General features: G+C 42.7%; 1 protein-coding gene across 1 annotated transcript in view; it reads left to right on the top strand.

Annotated features, from left to right (window-relative positions):
• The window catches only part of dcn (decorin), a 76,001-nt gene extending 58,355 nt beyond the window's left edge, over positions 1-17,646 (top strand). The window contains exons 4-8 of the mRNA XM_043709904.2: positions 1,877-2,090; positions 6,506-6,619; positions 8,904-8,997; positions 14,315-14,453; positions 16,818-17,646. Of these exons, the coding sequence (XP_043565839.1) occupies positions 1,877-2,090; positions 6,506-6,619; positions 8,904-8,997; positions 14,315-14,453; positions 16,818-17,012 (756 nt within the window). The 3' untranslated portion in view covers positions 17,013-17,646. The remainder of the gene's footprint in view (positions 1-1,876; positions 2,091-6,505; positions 6,620-8,903; positions 8,998-14,314; positions 14,454-16,817) is intronic.
• The last annotated feature ends 406 nt before the right edge of the window (positions 17,647-18,052 follow it).

Raw genomic sequence — 18,052 nt, 5'->3', positions numbered from 1 at the left:
TGTCCAGTCTGCCTGATATGCTTCGGTTCTGGTATTATCCATGTGAATATTTCTTTTGCATCTTCTCTGGTTCCTTTATATCCTTGATGTAACTTTGAGACCAGGGCTGGGCGACCTAACCAAGATTCAGTGTATGTTCAAAAGTTAATGTGCTACTTCCTGCTCAAGTATGGGTTTGAGGTACATGCATGGTTATAATTTCTTGGGCACTCAGGCCCTGGTTTTGAAGGTTGTGGTGCTATTTTTATATATTACGTTGTATATAAACTGTATAAATGATATGTTCAGAGGCAAGCAGAATTAACATCAGCACAAGGCTATGAAAGGTCATCGAGCTGGAACATTGAGCAGCGTTTAATTGAGGCATTGGTGGGCTCGCGCATCAGCTTGATTGGCAAACATTCCAGGCTACCATCTTCGGATGAATCATGTGCTACTTAAGCTGATGGACCAGCAGCAGGCTTTCCCTGGCATCAAAGGAACCCCCGCACCAGTTGTAGAAGTCTCATTAGTCAGAGCTCAGCAGCTGTCATGGTGCTGATAGGTGCCAAGGAGGTGTAGTGGCTGATAACGGCATTGCACCCGGAGAGGTCAAGAATCAGTGTTTGATCCTAGGTTGAAAGGAGGTTACAGAAGAGGGTCACAGGGAAGGATGGGCTGGCAAAATAGACAGATGATGGGTCTCCACAGGAACTCCCTTTCTGGTGCTGGGTCACTCAATCAGGCCCTGAGTGCCTGACAACAGATGAACATGGAACCCCTACCTAATGAAGGAGCGGCGCTCTGAAAGCTAGTGCTTCCAAGTAAACCTGTTGGACTATAACCTGGTGTTGTGTGATTTTTAACATAGGGAGCGGCACGGTGGCAGGGGGCGGCACGATGGCACAGTGGTTAAATTTCCGCCTCAAGCGACTGACTGTGTGGAGTTTGCACATTCTCCCTGTGTCTACGTGAGTTTCCTCCGGGTGCTCCGGTTTCCTCCCACAGTCCAAAAAATGTGCAGGTGAGGTGAATTGGCCATGCTAAATTGCCCGTAGTGTTAGGTGAAGGGGTAAATGTCGGGGAATGGGTCTGGGTGGGTTGTGCTTCCGCGGGTCGGTGTGGACTTGTTGGGCCGAAGAGCCTGTTTCCACAATGTACTTAATCTAATCAAACCCCTACAATAGAGATAAAGGCCATTCAGCCCATCAAGTCTGCACTAATTCATCAAAGAGCATCCCACCCTATACCCACAACACCATATTTCCCAAGGCTAATCCACCAACCTGCACCGTGCTGGAGGCTGCTGGGCAAATTTAGCACCCAGCCTGGACACCTTAGAATTGTGGGAGAAATCCAGAGCATCCAGCCAAACCCCATGCGGACATGGGGGAGAACATGCAAACACCACACATTCGCCCAAGATAGAACTGAACCTGTATCGAGGCGCTGTGAGGCAGCAGTGCTAGCCACTGAGCTACTGTTGCCACCCAACACCCTGCATAGGAGACTGCTGTGGATAATCTATTTGCTCCTCCCAGCAGGCAGGATGATGCCGTTTCGTGGGTATTAATTGGTTGAATAAGCTCCTCTGTTAGTAATGGGATGGGAAGGGTTGGGAGGTGTCCTGGTTCAGGCTTCATTTTGTTGGGGGCTGGAAAGTGACAGGGTTCCCATCTGCTGTGCTTCCACCTGATGAATTACCTCCTTCTGGCCCAAAACCTGCCTTGTAAGATGGTATTAACTTCCCCTCCATTAACTAGGTTTCTCTGCCCACACGCTGAGGTTTTCCTGAATCTTCTCCTGTTTCGAGCGTAAAGTGTCCGTTGTATCTTGACAATTTGTGGTGGTTGCAAGCTGACGTTGAATGGGGTGGGGGGGCTTCTTTCTTTTGCAGGCTCTGATCCTGGTGAACAACAAAATCGGCACAGTGCATCCCAAGGCCTTCGCACCCCTGGTGAAGTTGCAGAGACTTTACTTGTCCAAGAACCTGCTGAAAGAAATCCCAGCCAACATGCCCTCATCACTGCATGAACTTCGCATCCATGAGAATGAAATCACCAAAGTGAAGAAGAATGCATTTGACAATCTATCGCAGGTGTACGCCTTAGGTATATCTTACTGCCTCCCTGAGCCCCGAGATTTGACACCAAGCCAATTCTAGTGAACCACCTCCTCCTTTCATTGGGACTGAATGTATTCCCTTCTGTTGACGATGATGGTTAAAAGGTTGGGAGTGGTTAAGGGATGGTTAACACTCTGCAGCTGCCACATTGCAGGAATTCTATCAAACTCTTACTGTTTGGTTTTAACTCATGGAATCATAGAGATATACAGCATGGAAACAGAGACGGTCCAACTCGTCCAAGCTGACCAGATATCCTAAATTAACCTAGTCCCATTTGCCAGCACTTGGCCTATATTCCTCTAAACCCTTCCTATTCATGTACCCATGCAGATGTCTTTTAAATGTTGCAATTTTACTAGCCTCCATCACTTCCTGTGGTAGCTCATTCCATGCAAGCACTACCCTTTGTGTGAAAAAGTTGCCCCTTAGGTCCCTTTTAAATCTTTGCCCTCTCACTCTAAATCTATGACCTCTAGTTCTGGACTCCCCCACCCCAGGGAAAAGACCTTGTCTATTTACCCTCTCCATGGCCCTCATGATTTTATAAACTCCTCAGATCAGTGATTAAAAGTCACGAGACTACCTGCATCAGGATTCCAATTAGGCACTCCCAGTTGGTATGGTTCCAAACTGGGAATGCAGATCGGTAAAATATAGTAATCACCCCCCTGTACCCGCGGGGGATACATTCTAAGATCTACTGCGGATGCCCAAAACCACGGATAGTAATGAACCCATTCACTTAAATGGGAAATTTACCTCCCCGGCAGCCTCTGGGCCCTGCGTTTGGAATTTTCCATGTAATATGTTCGGGCTGCGGTAAACCGTGGGTGACTGAAACCACGGTAGCTGGACCCATGGATACAGGGGTTGCCCTGTAATCCCATTGGAATCTCATTGAAACATAAAAACCTTGAAACTAGGAGCATGAGTAGGCCACTTGGCTGTTCAAGCCTGCTCTGCCAAACAATATGATCATATCTGATCATCCAACTCCAAGCCTGTTCCTACTTCTCCCCATACTTTTTGATTCTTGTAGCCCCAAGTGCCACACCTAACTCCTTCTTGATATCATACTTTTTGCCATCAACTGCTTTCTGTGGTCATAGATTCCACAGGCTCACCATTCTCTGGATGTAGAAATTTCTCTTCGTCTCAGTCCTAAATGGTTTACCCCATTAATCCTGTGATCCCTGGTTCTGGACTCCCATGCCTTCAGGAACATCTTTCCTGCATCAGCCAGTCTAGCCCTGTTAGCATTTTGTAGGTTTCTATGAGATTATCCCTTATTTGTCTAAATTCGAATGAATATAATCCTGCTTCAACTACTCCTTGTACATCAACTCTACCATCTCAGGAGGTATTGTATTGTATTGTATGTGTGTATGCACTCTGAAACTGTTCTGTATTCAGTAAGATCTCTGTCCCTCTTTCAAGGTCATTTCTGTGCTTGTTGTACTTGGAGAGGAAGCATGTTAAGAAGGCATACAGTGTGTTAGCTTTTATTGGGAGAAGGACTGAGTTTCGGAACCATGGGTTCATGTTGCAGCTTTACAAAACTGGTGCGGCCACATTTGGAACATTGCGTACAGTTCTGCTCACTTTGGAAGCTTTGGAAAGGGTTCAGACGAGATTTCTAGGATGTTTCCTGGAATGGAGGGAAGGTCTTACGAGGAAAGGCTGATGGACTCGAGGCTGTTTTCGTTAGAGAGAAGAAGGTTGAGAAGTGATTTAATTGAGACAGAAAAGATAGTCAGAGGGTCAAATAGGTTGGATTGAGAGCCTTTTTCCTCGGATGGCAATGGCTAGCACAAGGGGACATAGCTTTAAATTGAAAGGTGATAGATGTAGGACAGGTGTCAGAGAGTAGTAGGGTTGTGGAATGCACTGCCTGTAACAGTAGCAGACTCGCCAACATTAAATAGTCATTGGATGGGCATATGGATGAGAATGGAATAGCGTAGGTTAGATGGGCTTCAGATTGGTTCCACAGGTTGGTGCTGTAATGTTCTATGTTCTATGTGGTGTCCACTGACACACTCAAGGCTTCTGTGGCTGGTGGATACAACAGTGAGTTGAGTAGATGCTGGAGATCAGAGTCAAAAAGTGTGGTGCTGGAAAAGCAGCATCCGAGGAGCAGGAAAGTTGCCATTTTGGGCAAAAGCTGCTTATGCTCAAAACATTGACTCTCCTGCTCCTTGGATGCTGCCTGACCAGTTGTGCTTTTCCAGCACCTGACATTTTGGCTTGAGTACATTAGGAATTACTAATAAAGACATGTTAATTTATCTGGTTAATTTAAGTGTTGAATATTGGTTCACATTAACATGTCCTTTAAGGCTGCTGGCACCTTTTTCATTTGGCTTATTTGGTTCAATTTGTTTTTATTTGATTTAATCTGATTAATTTTTAAATGTGTGATTTAAAAGAATTTCAATAAGATCATGACTGTTTGGAGTCTTAACTCCATAAAGCCTTGACACCTTTATCTGTCAAAAGTCTATTGAATTCTGTCTTAAGTAAATTCAATAATCCAGCCTTTGCTGTTTCCAGGGGAAAGAGAACTTCACAGACTAACAACCCACTGAGAGAAAAATATTCTCATCCCTATCTTAAAAGGGAGACTTGTTGTTGTGAAACAGAGTCTCTGGTGCAGAAGGCATCATTCTCCCAATAGCAACTCTATCACAATCTTGCATGTTTCAAAATAAACTGTTTGAAGGAATTTTTAAACATAGTTTCATTCTCTGTACCCCAATGCCAAGTAATATTCCAACTGCCTCTGTTTGAGGCTAAGTATAATGAAAGTGAACTCCCACACTGCTGTCCCTGAGTATGGTGCATGGAGGACTGGATACATTATGGCAAGCCCCAAAGTGGGAGTGGAGTCCAATCTTAAAGGCAGGGGCTGGAAATTTTTCTATTGAACTGCTTGAACCCAGCCTGGTCGCACCAGCCAGCTAGTGGAAGAGTTTCCTTGCATTAAGGAATGACCACCCACTTAGGAATTGTTAATAACATCTGTCTCATCACTTCTCCTTCTCCTCCTCTCCAAAATAAAGAACAGTCTTCCTCATAACTCAACCATTCTACATTCAGTGCCATCAGCCACGACCTGACTCCTCCACTGTCTTTCTGTGGATAGAAGAGTTAAGAAATAAATTAATTTTGAGCTAAATGAATGGCAGAAGAACTTCAAGGAGCTGAATGGCCTTCTCACTCCCCTACAATCCTACATCATGGAATTAAGGTTTTTATGTTTTTTTAATTCATTCGTGGGATGGGGGCATCGCTGGTTAGGCAAGTATTTATTGCCCCTCCCTAATTGTTCAGAGGGCATTTAAGAGTCAATCACATTGCTGTGGGTCTAGAGTCACATGTAGGCCAGACCAGGTAAGGATGGCAGTTTCCTTCCCTGATGGACATTAATGAATCAGATGGACTTTTCCGAGAATAGACAATGGATTCATGGTCATCATTAGACTCTTAATTCCAGATTTTTTTTTGTTGAAATCAAATCCTACTACCTGCTTTGGCAGGATTCAGACCCAGGTTCCCAGAATATTACATAGATCTCGGGATTAAAAACCCAATGGTAATACCATAATGCCATTGCCCCCCATTATGGTACATTGGTCCATTGTATCCTCAATGTTGGTTCATTTTCACCAAGTCAAAATACAAAGCATATTTGGATATAGTTCCTTATATTAAAACTGAGCCTTCTGGTACTTTAAACAAATTATATAATTGGAATGTGCTGCCTCAACAAGTGATGGAAGCAGATAAAATAGGGAATCTTATAGGGCTGTAAGATATAAATAAAGGTGGCCATGATATAGTGGTAATGACACTACACTAGTATCCATGCTAACAGTGTGGAAACATACCTTTGAATCCCATCCTGGCAAATAGTGAAACTTTAAGATGGTACAGTGGCTCAGTGGTTCACACTATATCCAAGTTTGATTCCGCTGGGTAACTGTCTGTGTGGAATTTGAACATTGTTTGCATGCATTTCTATTCGGTGCTCTGGTTTCCTCCCACTGTCCAAAATTGGAGTGATCATGCTAAATTGTCCCATAGTGTCTAGAGATGTGCAGATTAGGTGAGTCAGCATGGAAGATATGGGAATAGGGTGAGAATAGGTGGGGAGTGTTCAGAAGCTCAGTGCAAACTAGATGGAGCAAACAGCCTCTTTCTGCACTATAGGGATTCTATATCTGAGAGAAAGGGGAAATTTGAAGGGCTGTCGGAAATAATCAGAGGAATGGGACTAATTCACTCAGGTTTTCAATGTTCTGTCACAGGATTATTGGGCTGAGTGGTCTCCTTCTGTGTTGTAAGACACGGTGATCCTAACATTTCTTTTCATTTTCTTCACCTCCAACCCAACAGAAATGGGCAGCAACCCTTTGAAAAATTCAGGTATTGACGGTGGTGCCTTTAATGGATTGAAAAAGCTTTCTTTCATTCGACTGTCGGATGCAGCCCTCACAGCTATTCCCAAAGGTAATGTGCAAATTAAGCAGTTCAGATTGGCAAAGAAGCCCCTTTACTGAGCACAGTGGGACATGTGCATCTTGCCAGACCCACACTGAGCTTGTGGTGTGGCAAACCATAGGTGTGTCTGTTATCCATTAAGGACTTTGGCAAATCAATCAGAATTTATTAAGCTACGACCACTGTTGAAGCTGGCATTGTTCTTCCTTAACTCAGATCAGACTGGGGTGGGGAGCTCATCGTGCTGAAACAAAAGGATACATCTCTTTAACAATGTAAATAGGGAGAGGCTGTTAACAGCCACAGGAAATGGATAACTGGAGAATATAGATTTAAAATCATTGGCAAAAGTACCAAAGTTGGAGATAAGGAGAATATTTACATTCATATCAAGTTCTGGTGAACTGCAGTTTTGTTCTGTTTATTCATATGATGTTGGCATTGCTAGCATTTATTGCCCATCTCTAATTAGCCTTGAGAAAGTCAGTCCATGATTTAAAACAAATCATTTCATATATTTTTGATAGTTTCATTTTCATTTTCTCCCTCCCCTCCACCTCTTCCCACACCCATACCATGTAATATTCCAAACACCACAATTGGAGGAATAGTCCATGAGGTGTTCATGAAGAACAATCCATGAGTTGTAGCTACACCCTTTGTGCTGTTAGAGAGGGAGTTCCAGCATCTTGATCCAGTGACAGTATAGGAATGAGGATATAGTTCCAAGTCAGGATAGTGTATGGCTAAGAGGGAAACTTGGTTCTGGATTAGTGGTGCTGGAAGAGCACAGCAGTTCAGGCAGCATCCAAGGAGCAGCAAAATCGACATTTTGGGCAAAAGCCCTTCATCAGGAATAAAGGCAGAGAGCCTGAAGCGTGGAGTGATAAGCTAGAGGAGGGTGGAGATGGGGAGAAAGTAGCATAGAGTACAATAGGTGAGTGGGGGAGGGGATGAAGGTGATAGGTCAGGGAGGAGAGGGTGGAGTGGATAGGTGGAAAAGGAGATATGCAGGTAGGACAAGTCCGGACAAGTCATGGGGACAGTGCTGAGCTGGAAGTTTGGAACTAGGGTGAGGTGGGGGAAAGGGGAAATGAGGAAACTGTTGAAGTCCACATTGATGGCCTGTGGTTGAAGTGTTCCGAGGCGGAAGATGAGGCGTTCTTCCTCCAGGCGTCTGATGGTGAGGGAGTGGCAGTGAAGGAGGCCCAGGACCTCCATGTCCTCGGCAGAGTGGGAGGGGGAGTTGAAATGTTGGGCCACGGGGCGTTGTGGTTGATTGGTGCGGATATCCCGGAGATGTTCCCTAAAGCGCTCTGCTAGGAGCTGCCCAGTCTCCACAGGTAATGCTCCCATGTATCTGCTGCCCTTGTCCCTCTAGGTTTGGACAGTACTGTCTGAGGAGCCTTGGTGAGTTGAAATGTACTGACAGAAGCAGATTCAATGACAATTATCAAGAAAACTTTGGATAGATACATTAAAAGGAAATATTTGCAGGTCTATGGTGTTAAAAACAAGGGAGTGGGATTAATTGGATAGCTCTTTCAGAGAAATACCACCATATAATGAGCTGATTAGCTTCCCTTGGTGCTACATAACTATGATTGTAACACTTTATCATGTAGTGAAGATAACTAACAGTAAATAAAATTACTTATGCTAATATGATTGGATAGATGATGAAGAACATGCTGATCCACTTGTCAATGTTATGGTTTAAAGTGGACACTATTTTAAGTGGTTAACATCACCAGAGAAATGCTAGGCAGAGGAATCACTCGAACATTTTGAGTGTTAGTTTTGAGGATGCTCATTTCTCACCTTGCATCCATCTGTGTGACGTTTGTACAAAGTCATAGAGTCATAGAGATGTACAGCATGGAGAGTCAATGTCATAATTTACAATTTCACATTCTTAAAGTGACAACATGCCTTTTGGAACATGCACACAGATCCTTCAACATTCCACTGCATGGAATGATAGGTGCAGGGCTTTTAAATGATCCAATTAATGATAACATTGTTTAAATCTGTGAGGGGTGATTCAACAGGCCTGACAGTTCCTAGAAGGAAGAGAGCATATCTTGATGAACCATAGGCTTCCCCCAATGATTACCTGAGTTGTATTCCCAGTGGTAAGCACTACATCCTGCTGGAGGGCAGGATTATGGAAGTATGTAGTCCCTGTAATACTTTAAGGTCGCAGAGAGTACCTTAGTGATTTATGGCAACTCCTGCATGGTTTATTTTGACTAATTTCTTACCCCTTTCCCACACCCACCCTTTACACCAGGTCTTCCAGCAACTCTATCTGAAATTCATCTTGATGGCAACAAAATCACCCGGGTCAAAGCTGATTCGCTGAAGGGTCTGAAGAATCTGGTCAGGTAAGTGTAGCTCATTGTCTTTCTGTCTCTTTGATCTTGTCCTGTCCAATCAACCCTTCCAGCTCTCTTTACTCCCCCAATCTTATGCTAAAATCCAACGCTAAAATCCCTGATTTTAATCAGACCATCATTGGAGATTGTGACTTCAGTTGCCTAGACCCCATCTGCCAACATAAACCTTCATTTCTTTCACCTCCAATATACCATGGCTGCATTGCGTACTATCTACAAGATGTAGCAACTCAGCAAGAGTCCTTCGATAGCACCTGCCATACTTATGTTCTGTACCATCAAGAAAGACAAGGGGCCACCACTATCTGCAAGATCATCTTCAATCCACACATCATCCTCTTCTCTCAATTGACTGGGTTAAAATCCAGAATTTCCTCCCTAAAAACACTGTGAGTTTACCTACTCCAGTGAATTACAGCAGTCAGAAGGTAAGAAATAACTAGGAGAAGAAAACCTTGCTAAGAGTAGACTGTGGGCCCCCAGGACATGAAATGTATCAGGAGATAATGAGGGCATGTAAAATAGACAGCATATTAATCATGGGTGACTTTAATGTTCATGCAGATTGGTAAAATCAAATTAGCAAAGGTAGCCATAATAAGAATTAACAGAGCATATCAGGGCAATTTCTAGAATAATATGTCATTGATCTGAACAGGGTTCAAGCTATTTTGGATCTTGTGATGTATAGCGAAATAGGTTTAATGAATGATCTCAGAATAAAAGATTCCTGAGGGAACGTGACCATAACATGGTAGAATTTGGAATTCAGTTTGGAAGTGAGAAACCTGGGTCAGTAACAGTTGTGCTAAACTTAAATAAGACTAATTTCATAGGGATAAGGGCAGATTTGACTGGAGTGGACTGGGAATGGTGTTTACAGAAAAGATGGCAGAGATTTAAGAAAATAGTTGTGACTTACATCAAAGATATAAACTAGTGAGGAAGAAGAAATCGAGAAAGCGGACACACTGACCATAGTTAACCAATGAAGTTAAGAATAGGATCAAATTGAAAAAAAAACATACAATATGGTAAAGATTTATGGTAAGCCAGAGGATTGGGAACCTTTTAAAAGCCAAACAAAAGCCCAAAAATAATAAAAAGGGAGAAAGCCGCAGCACAGAGAGACTTGGAGTTCCTTGTGTATGAATCACAAAAGTTAGTTTCCAAGTTCAATCTGCAATTCAGAAGTCAAGAAAGACAAATAGCCTTAATTTCAAAGTGAACTGAGTATAAAAAACTGGGAGCTCTTGCTATAGCATTACGAGGCATTACTCAGACCACAGCTAGAATACTGTGTACAACTTTGGGCCTCTTATCTAAGGAAAGATATACCACCATTAAATGCAGTCCAGAGATAGCTCACTAGGCTGATTCTGGATATGGAGGGTTATTCTTATGAGAAGAGGTTGAAACTCACTGGAGTTTAGACAAATGAGAGGGAACTAAAACATACAAGATTCTTAGGGGGCTTGACAGGCTAGGTGCAGAGATGATGTTTACCTTATGGAAGAGTCCAGGGAAAGAGACCATAATCTCATGGTTAGGGGTTCGCCCCACTTAAGACAGAGCTGAGGAAGAAATTCTTCTAAGTGTTGGAAATCTGTGCAATTCTTTCTGTTGAGGCTGAGTCAAGCATATTTAAAACTGAGACAGATTTTTAGTCACTAATGGAATCAAGGATCATGGGAATAAGGTATCTAAGTGGAATTGAAGATTATCAGATCTACCATTATCTCATTGAATGGCAGAGCACATTCAATGGCCTGAATGACCAATTTCTGTTCTTACACCTTATGATCTTACAGTTCAAGAATACAGCTCACTGCCACCTTTTTGAGGGAAACTGGGGACCAGAAGAAAATGTTGGCCTTACCTCCAACACTCATATCGCATGAAATAAAATAAACCCTAAATTTACACCTTTGACAACTCTATAGCTTTCTTTCACCTTTAAGACCCTCCTTAAAGCCTATTGCTTTGAGCAAAGTTTTGGCAATCTGCCCTAATATTTCCATTATGCGGCTCTGTGTCAAATTTAGTTTGATAATATTCTTGTGAAATATCTTCAATAACTCTGCTTCAACAGTGTTATATAATTGCACAATACTGTCCAGTCTCCAAGTTTGACCCAAAGGGCAACTCATAGTGGCCTTTTCTGCTGGACCCATTAAACCCCTGGAAGTCAGTGGCTGAGATCCCCATATCCACGATTTCAATACCATTGAGGTTAATCCTTCACAAATCTCAATTCCTATTTTTCTCATGAATAGAAAATACTGGTTCCTCATCACAAGCCTTAGTCTAACCCCACTATTGTCTACGACTGAGTCGATCTACCTGAACTTACTTAATCTGACTTTCAAATCTTTTGATTTCTCCATGTTTTCCACTAACACTAATGAGTATTTGGTGGAACAAACTCCAGATTCGACTATCACTGCTCCCTGATTAGTTTACTATCTTGAAAAAAACTCTGTGGTCTGTGTAAAGTGTATATTTGATATGATTGCTAATTTTATGAAGTAAGATTAATTAGTATGGGCTATGCTTAAGCATGGATGTGCTACTAAGGTGCAACATATTGAAGATGTGTCATGAGGTTTACATTGAATGACACTGTGGCTTCAGGAATATTTTGAGGACTCTCATTTACACTGAGTGTTGTATATTCTGAATCACAGGAGGAATTTGACACCATCCCTCCTGGTGAATTTGGTGGTGAAGAGTCTTTAATTGGGGCAGAAGGTGGCAGGTGACAATGCCGTTGCCTCTGTTCTTCTTTTCAATTAAATCCGCACTGGAATACCCACTTAGAACTCTCACCCACAGGCACTAGTGATCACCCCAACAATGGGTATCATTGACGCAGAATAAAAAGCAGGGCTTCCCAAACTGGGGGTCAGAACCCCAAGTGGGATCACTGTAGAGATTTTAACAAGGTCAGCCAGATGGGGGTGACACGGTGGATCAGTGGTTAGCACTGCTGCCTCACAGCACCATGGACCCAAGTTTGCTTCCAGCCTCAGGTGACTGTCTGTGTGGAGTTTGCACATTCTCCCCGTATCTGTGCGGATTTCCTCCAGGTGCTCTGGTTTCCTCCTACAGTCCAAAGGTGTGCAGGTTAGGTTAATTGGCCTGCTAAATTACCCATAGTGTTCAAGGATGTGTAGGTTAGGTGCATTTGTCAGGGGTAAATATAGGATAATAGAGTATGGGGAATGGGTCTGGGCGGGTTACTCTTCGGAGGGTTGGTGTGGACATGTTGGGCCGAAGGGCCTGTTTCCATACTGTAGAGATTCTAAGATTATATAACCTTGTAGAATATGAGTTCCCTGACTGGGACTGTTAACCAGTCTAATCAGGGAACCAGACTGACAGATATTAACAAAAGGGTCAGAGGTTCTGTTGATTCTGACAGCTGGCTCTGTGGGAGCTGGATCACTGTCGAGGACCATCCATGTGTAAATAAAAGGGTGATTTGGATGACCAGCCTCTGTGGACTTATTTCAATCATAAGCTGAAATTTTGGTGTCGCGAACTCTGACAGCAGAATTCAGAAACACCATTAATCCTGAAGCTGATAATAGCTGAGCTAATTATTCTACCCAGTCACATTGCATTCAACTAATTCAACTAAACAATTTAACTTCTGGAATTGTACAGTGATTGCAGATTGCTTCATGAAATGGTGATTTAAAAATAAAATTTAGAATCATGTTGATCATAATTATTGGACTTTCTTTTGAGATTTTTGTGACCTACTTGATGGAGGTATTTCTCCCTCTCCCAAGCTCTAATCAGTCTTCTTCCTATTCCCCATTGCTCACTGAGTGGTAATGACAGTCTTCAAACCTGGAAATGGTGCCATGGTGATAAAAGGCTTGGGAAGTGCTATATAAAGGCAAACCCACGTGGGTCTGCTTGTAGGCTCCCAGGACAGAGGTCTCCTTAAAGGCACCCTGTGCCGGAATGAAGGACCCGGCGTAGGGAATAGGGTTCTGCTGAGAGCCACCCCTCTGCCGTTACTGCTAAATCTCAATCCCTCTCACCTGACCCTTGAGTAGATGTTGAAGCCACTGATGTCATTGCTGAACAATGAGCAGCTGGCAGCTTCTGGGCAGGAGCCATGGTGGGTGCAGGACTTTCTGGGGTCCTTGAGTTTGGAGAAGAGCTGCCCCTGTCCAGCTAAGTGCCTGGTTTTACTAAATGGGGTGATGCAGGGCTCCGACCAGATTTGACCCCTTTCCATTCATTTCCATCCACAGAGCCACAATGGCACAGAATTAGGTCATTCAGCCCACTGGGTCAATCTACAATGCACGGTCTGCTTTCTCAACTCATCCTTACAGGCAAGAAGCCTTGCCTGTCAAAACATTTTTTTTGTTCATGGGCTTTGGTCCAGCATTTGTTGCCCATCATTTATTACCCTTGAGCTGAATGGTTTACTAAACCATTTCAGAGGGCAGTTGAGAGTCATCCATATTGATGTGGGTCTGGAGTCACATGTTGGCCAGACCAGGTAAGGATGGTAGATTTCTGTCCTTGTAGAACATTAGTGAATCAGACAGGTTTTTAACAATAATCAATGGGTGATTACATAGGTATTATTGAACTCACTTTTAATTTCAGGTAAAATTCAAATCACACTATTTGCCAGAGTGGGATTCAAACAATACCCAGTATGCCACCATCTGCAGCCTGGGAGTTGATGGATCTCTGTTCACACCAGGTCCTAAGGGTCTGACTGGCCTTAGGCATGAATGATAATCCCCAGCGCAGAGAAAAAAAAATGTGGTTGCTGGAAATCTGGAATAAAATCAGAAAAAAATGCAAAGTTTTGAGCAGAAACACAGGAAACTCCAAGGAAAGACTTTTTTTGTGGTGAGTGATAATGGCCTGGAATTCACTGACTACAAGGACGTAGTAAGCAGGAACAATCAATTACTTCAAAAGAAAATTGAATGAGATTAAACCTGCAGGGCTGCAGGGATAGGGCAGTAAGACATGGGGCTGCCTGGATTGCTCCACAGCACAGACTTGATGAGCTAAATAGCCTTTCTCTACGGTAATGATGCTGTGATCCTATGTCAGGCAGCTTCTGTGGACAGAGAAACAAAGTTGATGTTTCAGGTCAATGGATAATTTTTGTGACCAATTAAACAACCTGAAAGGTTAACTTTGTTTCCCTCTCCACAGATGCACTGCTGTTTCCAGCATTATTTCCCCTTATTATTAATGATAGTGGCTGATTAGTTATCAACTTCAGAACTTCTGATCTGATTTACTCATACCATTGCAGACTGGGCTTGAGTTTCAATGAGATTTTCAGTGTGGATAATGGCTCACTAGACAATGCACCATACCTGAGGGAACTTCACATGGACAACAACGCCCTCATCAAAGTGCCAGCTGGCTTGGCTGACCATCGGTTTATCCAGGTATGTAGTAAATGGCATGTCCAACAGTGGTATATTTGTTTTGACGATCCTGTGTTTAAACAGTTTGTGCTCTTTGGTTTTTTTATTAAACTGACCATAATTTTTAAGAGGGACATTTAAAGAAAATTTTCTTCACTTGAATCAGGTGCACTTTCCATAGCACTGCCTTGGCCAATTCAAGTTCATTTACCAGCAGCCTTTCCTCATTGTTGTTCCTTTTGAAATTTGGCATTCTTGCATTTGTCCTGATGGATGCAAGGTGAAATGCTTCGACAGTGCCTCTCTAGTTTTCATTACTACTCATTTTTTTTTTAGAATGTTAATTCTCAAGATATGATGGTGACCAGCAACTGTTGGGATTTATTCTCTATCCTGAGTTAAGAAATAGGAGTAAGGGGTAGACTATTCAGTTCCTCGTATCTGCTTCACTATTCAACATGATCATGCCTTCAACTCTACATTCCCAGGGATATCCTATCATTACAACTGAATGGTTTGTTGGGCCATTTCCTGGGATATTAAATACAGGCAAGTGGGAATAGTTTAGGTTGGGAAACTTGGTTGGCATGGGCGAGTTGCACCAAAGGGTTTGTTTCCATGCTGTATTACTTTATGATTCTGTGACTCAAACCTATTGCTGTGGAGTCACATGCAGAGCAGACTGGGTTCAGACAGCAGCTTTTCTTCCAAAGGACGATTGGGCTTGTGCAATAGGCAGCTTCAGTCATTTTTACTGCTCCCAACTCTTGTTATTCCTGGATTCCTTAAGACATACCTTGATGTTTCCACATCAGTGACTCATGATTCAAAAGATCTTCCCCCTGAAGTTGTGGATTAATTCTTCATGTGAGGTGTCAGCTATCACTCAGTGGGTAGGATGGTTCTAGGGATAGTTCTGTTACATGGATAGACTGGAGAAACTGGGTTGTTATCCTTGGAGAAGGAAGAATGTTGACTGTATCCAACAATCCTATGATTGCAAAACATACTACACTGTTCAACATGAGTTGTGCTTCTGCAATTGGACAACATTTACTGGATAATCCTGAGTGTGCAAAGACATATACTGACATCTAATTTAGTTCCTAGTGTGATGCACAATCGTGGACTGCAAGTTATAAATATTAATATACAGGTCCTGCTGTTTGCAGACTGAAAGAACCTGTATAAGGACTATATGTGTTTTAACTCAGTAAAATAGGTGACAGACATTCATGTATTTCTCAAGGCAATGCATTGACCAGTCAGAATTGACTGGCCTGGTTTAAAGTTTAAACAAAGCCTGGCAGTTAACTGTCAATCAGCAGTAATGGTGGCATTCTGCATGACAATACCTTTGCCAATGAGAGACCAATTTGCGAACCAATCAACATTCTTCTCTCATGCAGTATACATGGCGGATTTCCCCTTGATTAGATATTTCTTGCAAAATGTCCAGAAGTGGAAAGTATAATTGACAAAATGTATCTCTTTTCAGCAATGAGAAGAAAGTGTTCAGAAGAGATTTGATAGAGTGTTCGAAATCGTAACGGGCCAGGAGAGAGCAGATAGGGAAAAGCAATTCCACATTTGAGTGGAGTCGAAAACTAGAGGATAAACACTTTTAAGGAGTTTGGCAAAAGAACCAATAACACCGTGAGGAGTAATATTTCTACCCTGTGAGTAGATAGGATCCAGATTGCACCTTCTGAGAATGTGGAGGAGGCCGACTGAATCACAAAACAATAATAGATAAGGACTATCACAACCAAGGTCATAGACTCATCGAGTTTAACTAGCTCATACAGGCATGATGGGCTGAATGGCTTCCTTCTGTGATGAAGGATGAAATAACTGCAAAGAGGTTGGTACCCCGTCACCAAGTCACTCTTTATTTACATAGGTACAGTACACTGCCTATGGCCAGCCAGCTCGGAGTTAGTCCCTGAAGTGAGGAAATTCTCTGAATTCCCTGTTTAAATCGTTCAGCCAGGGTTCCCTGATTGACCCAGGTTAACAACCCTGATAGAGGATCTCACAGTCAGTAAGATCCACCTGGTTCAATCAATACAAAAGTCTTCTATGATTCGAGGTAGATACATTTGGTGACTTGCCCACCTTTTGACTCTCAATCAAGATTGTTATAATAAAGTCTCCAGCACAGAAAAAAAAGACCATTCAGCCCAACAAGTATGTGCTAGTCACAAACAAGCATCTTAACACATTTCATTATTATTCTCTCATGTATGGAAGCAAATTATGCATCTTGGATGACAACGTTTCAGGGAAAAAAACGTATTGCATTTGTACTCTGGGGATGTTTAAAGAAATGCTGTTTTGTTTCCATTTTGCTAATTGCTGTCTTTGCCAACATTTCCCCTACAGGTGGTGTATCTCCATAACAACCTGATTACAGCAGTGGGCGTTAATGACTTCTGTGGGCTCGATTACTATGTAAAGAAGAACCTGTATTCGGGGATTAGCCTCTTCAATAACCCTGTCCCATACTGGGAGATCCAGCCAATTACTTTCCGCTGTGCCACGAATCGCGCAGCCATCCAGCTCGGCAACTTTAAGTAAAACCTTTTCCAGTTGGTGAGGAGGAGAATTCGCATGCAGTGCTGAGTACCCCTTGTACAATTTAAAGCAATAGAAACTTAATAAGACCAAACATTCCCAAGAGCTGCCCGGAGGTGCAAGCCTACATCTGACCAAAAAGAAAAGGTGCTACTAAAATACCTTCATTATCTTCCTGACCTAAATATAGAAACGAGCATTTTCGCAAGCTTTTATTTCCCAGCCGTACACTTACTCCTAGAGGCGCTAGTGTGTTTCATGTTCCAAATGAACCCCTCCCATCAGCCAGTAATTTATTATCCATTGCTTACAGTGACCTGTCAGCCACATCCTGTGGCTAATCATTCCTTGTCCACCCTTTGAGGGAGGTGTATTGCTAAATATCACACTGTTCGCTTTTCTAAGTGATGACCCCCCCAGCCAAATTCTTCAACATTTCCTTGGAAATGCTTCTTGTCTGGTTCCTGGTGAAAGCCTTTGTGTATTGGGTGGGGTAGGGAAGGCAAGGGGAAGAGACGGTTTGATTGATTGAAGTTTGTGGCTCTCCCATTCTTTGCAAACTGTATGTATCATAAGCAGCATGTTGGTGCTCATCTGGTTAAAATGAGAACTATACAAAAATATATCATAAGCTCCAGTTCTGGTCTCATCGGATTCATTCTTTTCAACAACAACTTGCGTTTATAGAGCACCTCTAATGTAACAGAGTACCTCAAGGCACCTCACAGGATCATTGTAAAACAAAATGCAAAACCAAGCCATGTTTTTTGCAATTAGGGGAGATGACCAGGAGCTTGGTCAAAGAGGTAGGTCTTAAATAGAGTCTTCAAGGAGCGAAGTAAAGCAGAGAGGAAGTAGGTTGGTACTACAGTGCTTGGCTCCTATATGCAGCTGAAGATATTCAGTGGAGGAGCAACTAAAATTAAGGAGGCTGAAGAGGCCAAAATGAGATGAGTGTAGACTTTGAGAGAAAATGACAGGGATTGGTAGAGGCAAAGCTATGCAGAGATCTGAAAGTAATGACAAGAATGTGAACATTGCTT

Source organism: Chiloscyllium plagiosum, unplaced genomic scaffold (genome assembly GCF_037043375.1).
Source record: "Chiloscyllium plagiosum isolate Xiang-an unplaced genomic scaffold, Cpla_swu_hap1 HiC_scaffold_19, whole genome shotgun sequence".
In the NCBI taxonomy this organism is placed as follows: domain Eukaryota; kingdom Metazoa; phylum Chordata; class Chondrichthyes; order Orectolobiformes; family Hemiscylliidae; genus Chiloscyllium; species Chiloscyllium plagiosum.
Note: the sequence above shows the minus strand (reverse complement) of the source record. Positions and strands in the feature narration are given on the sequence as shown.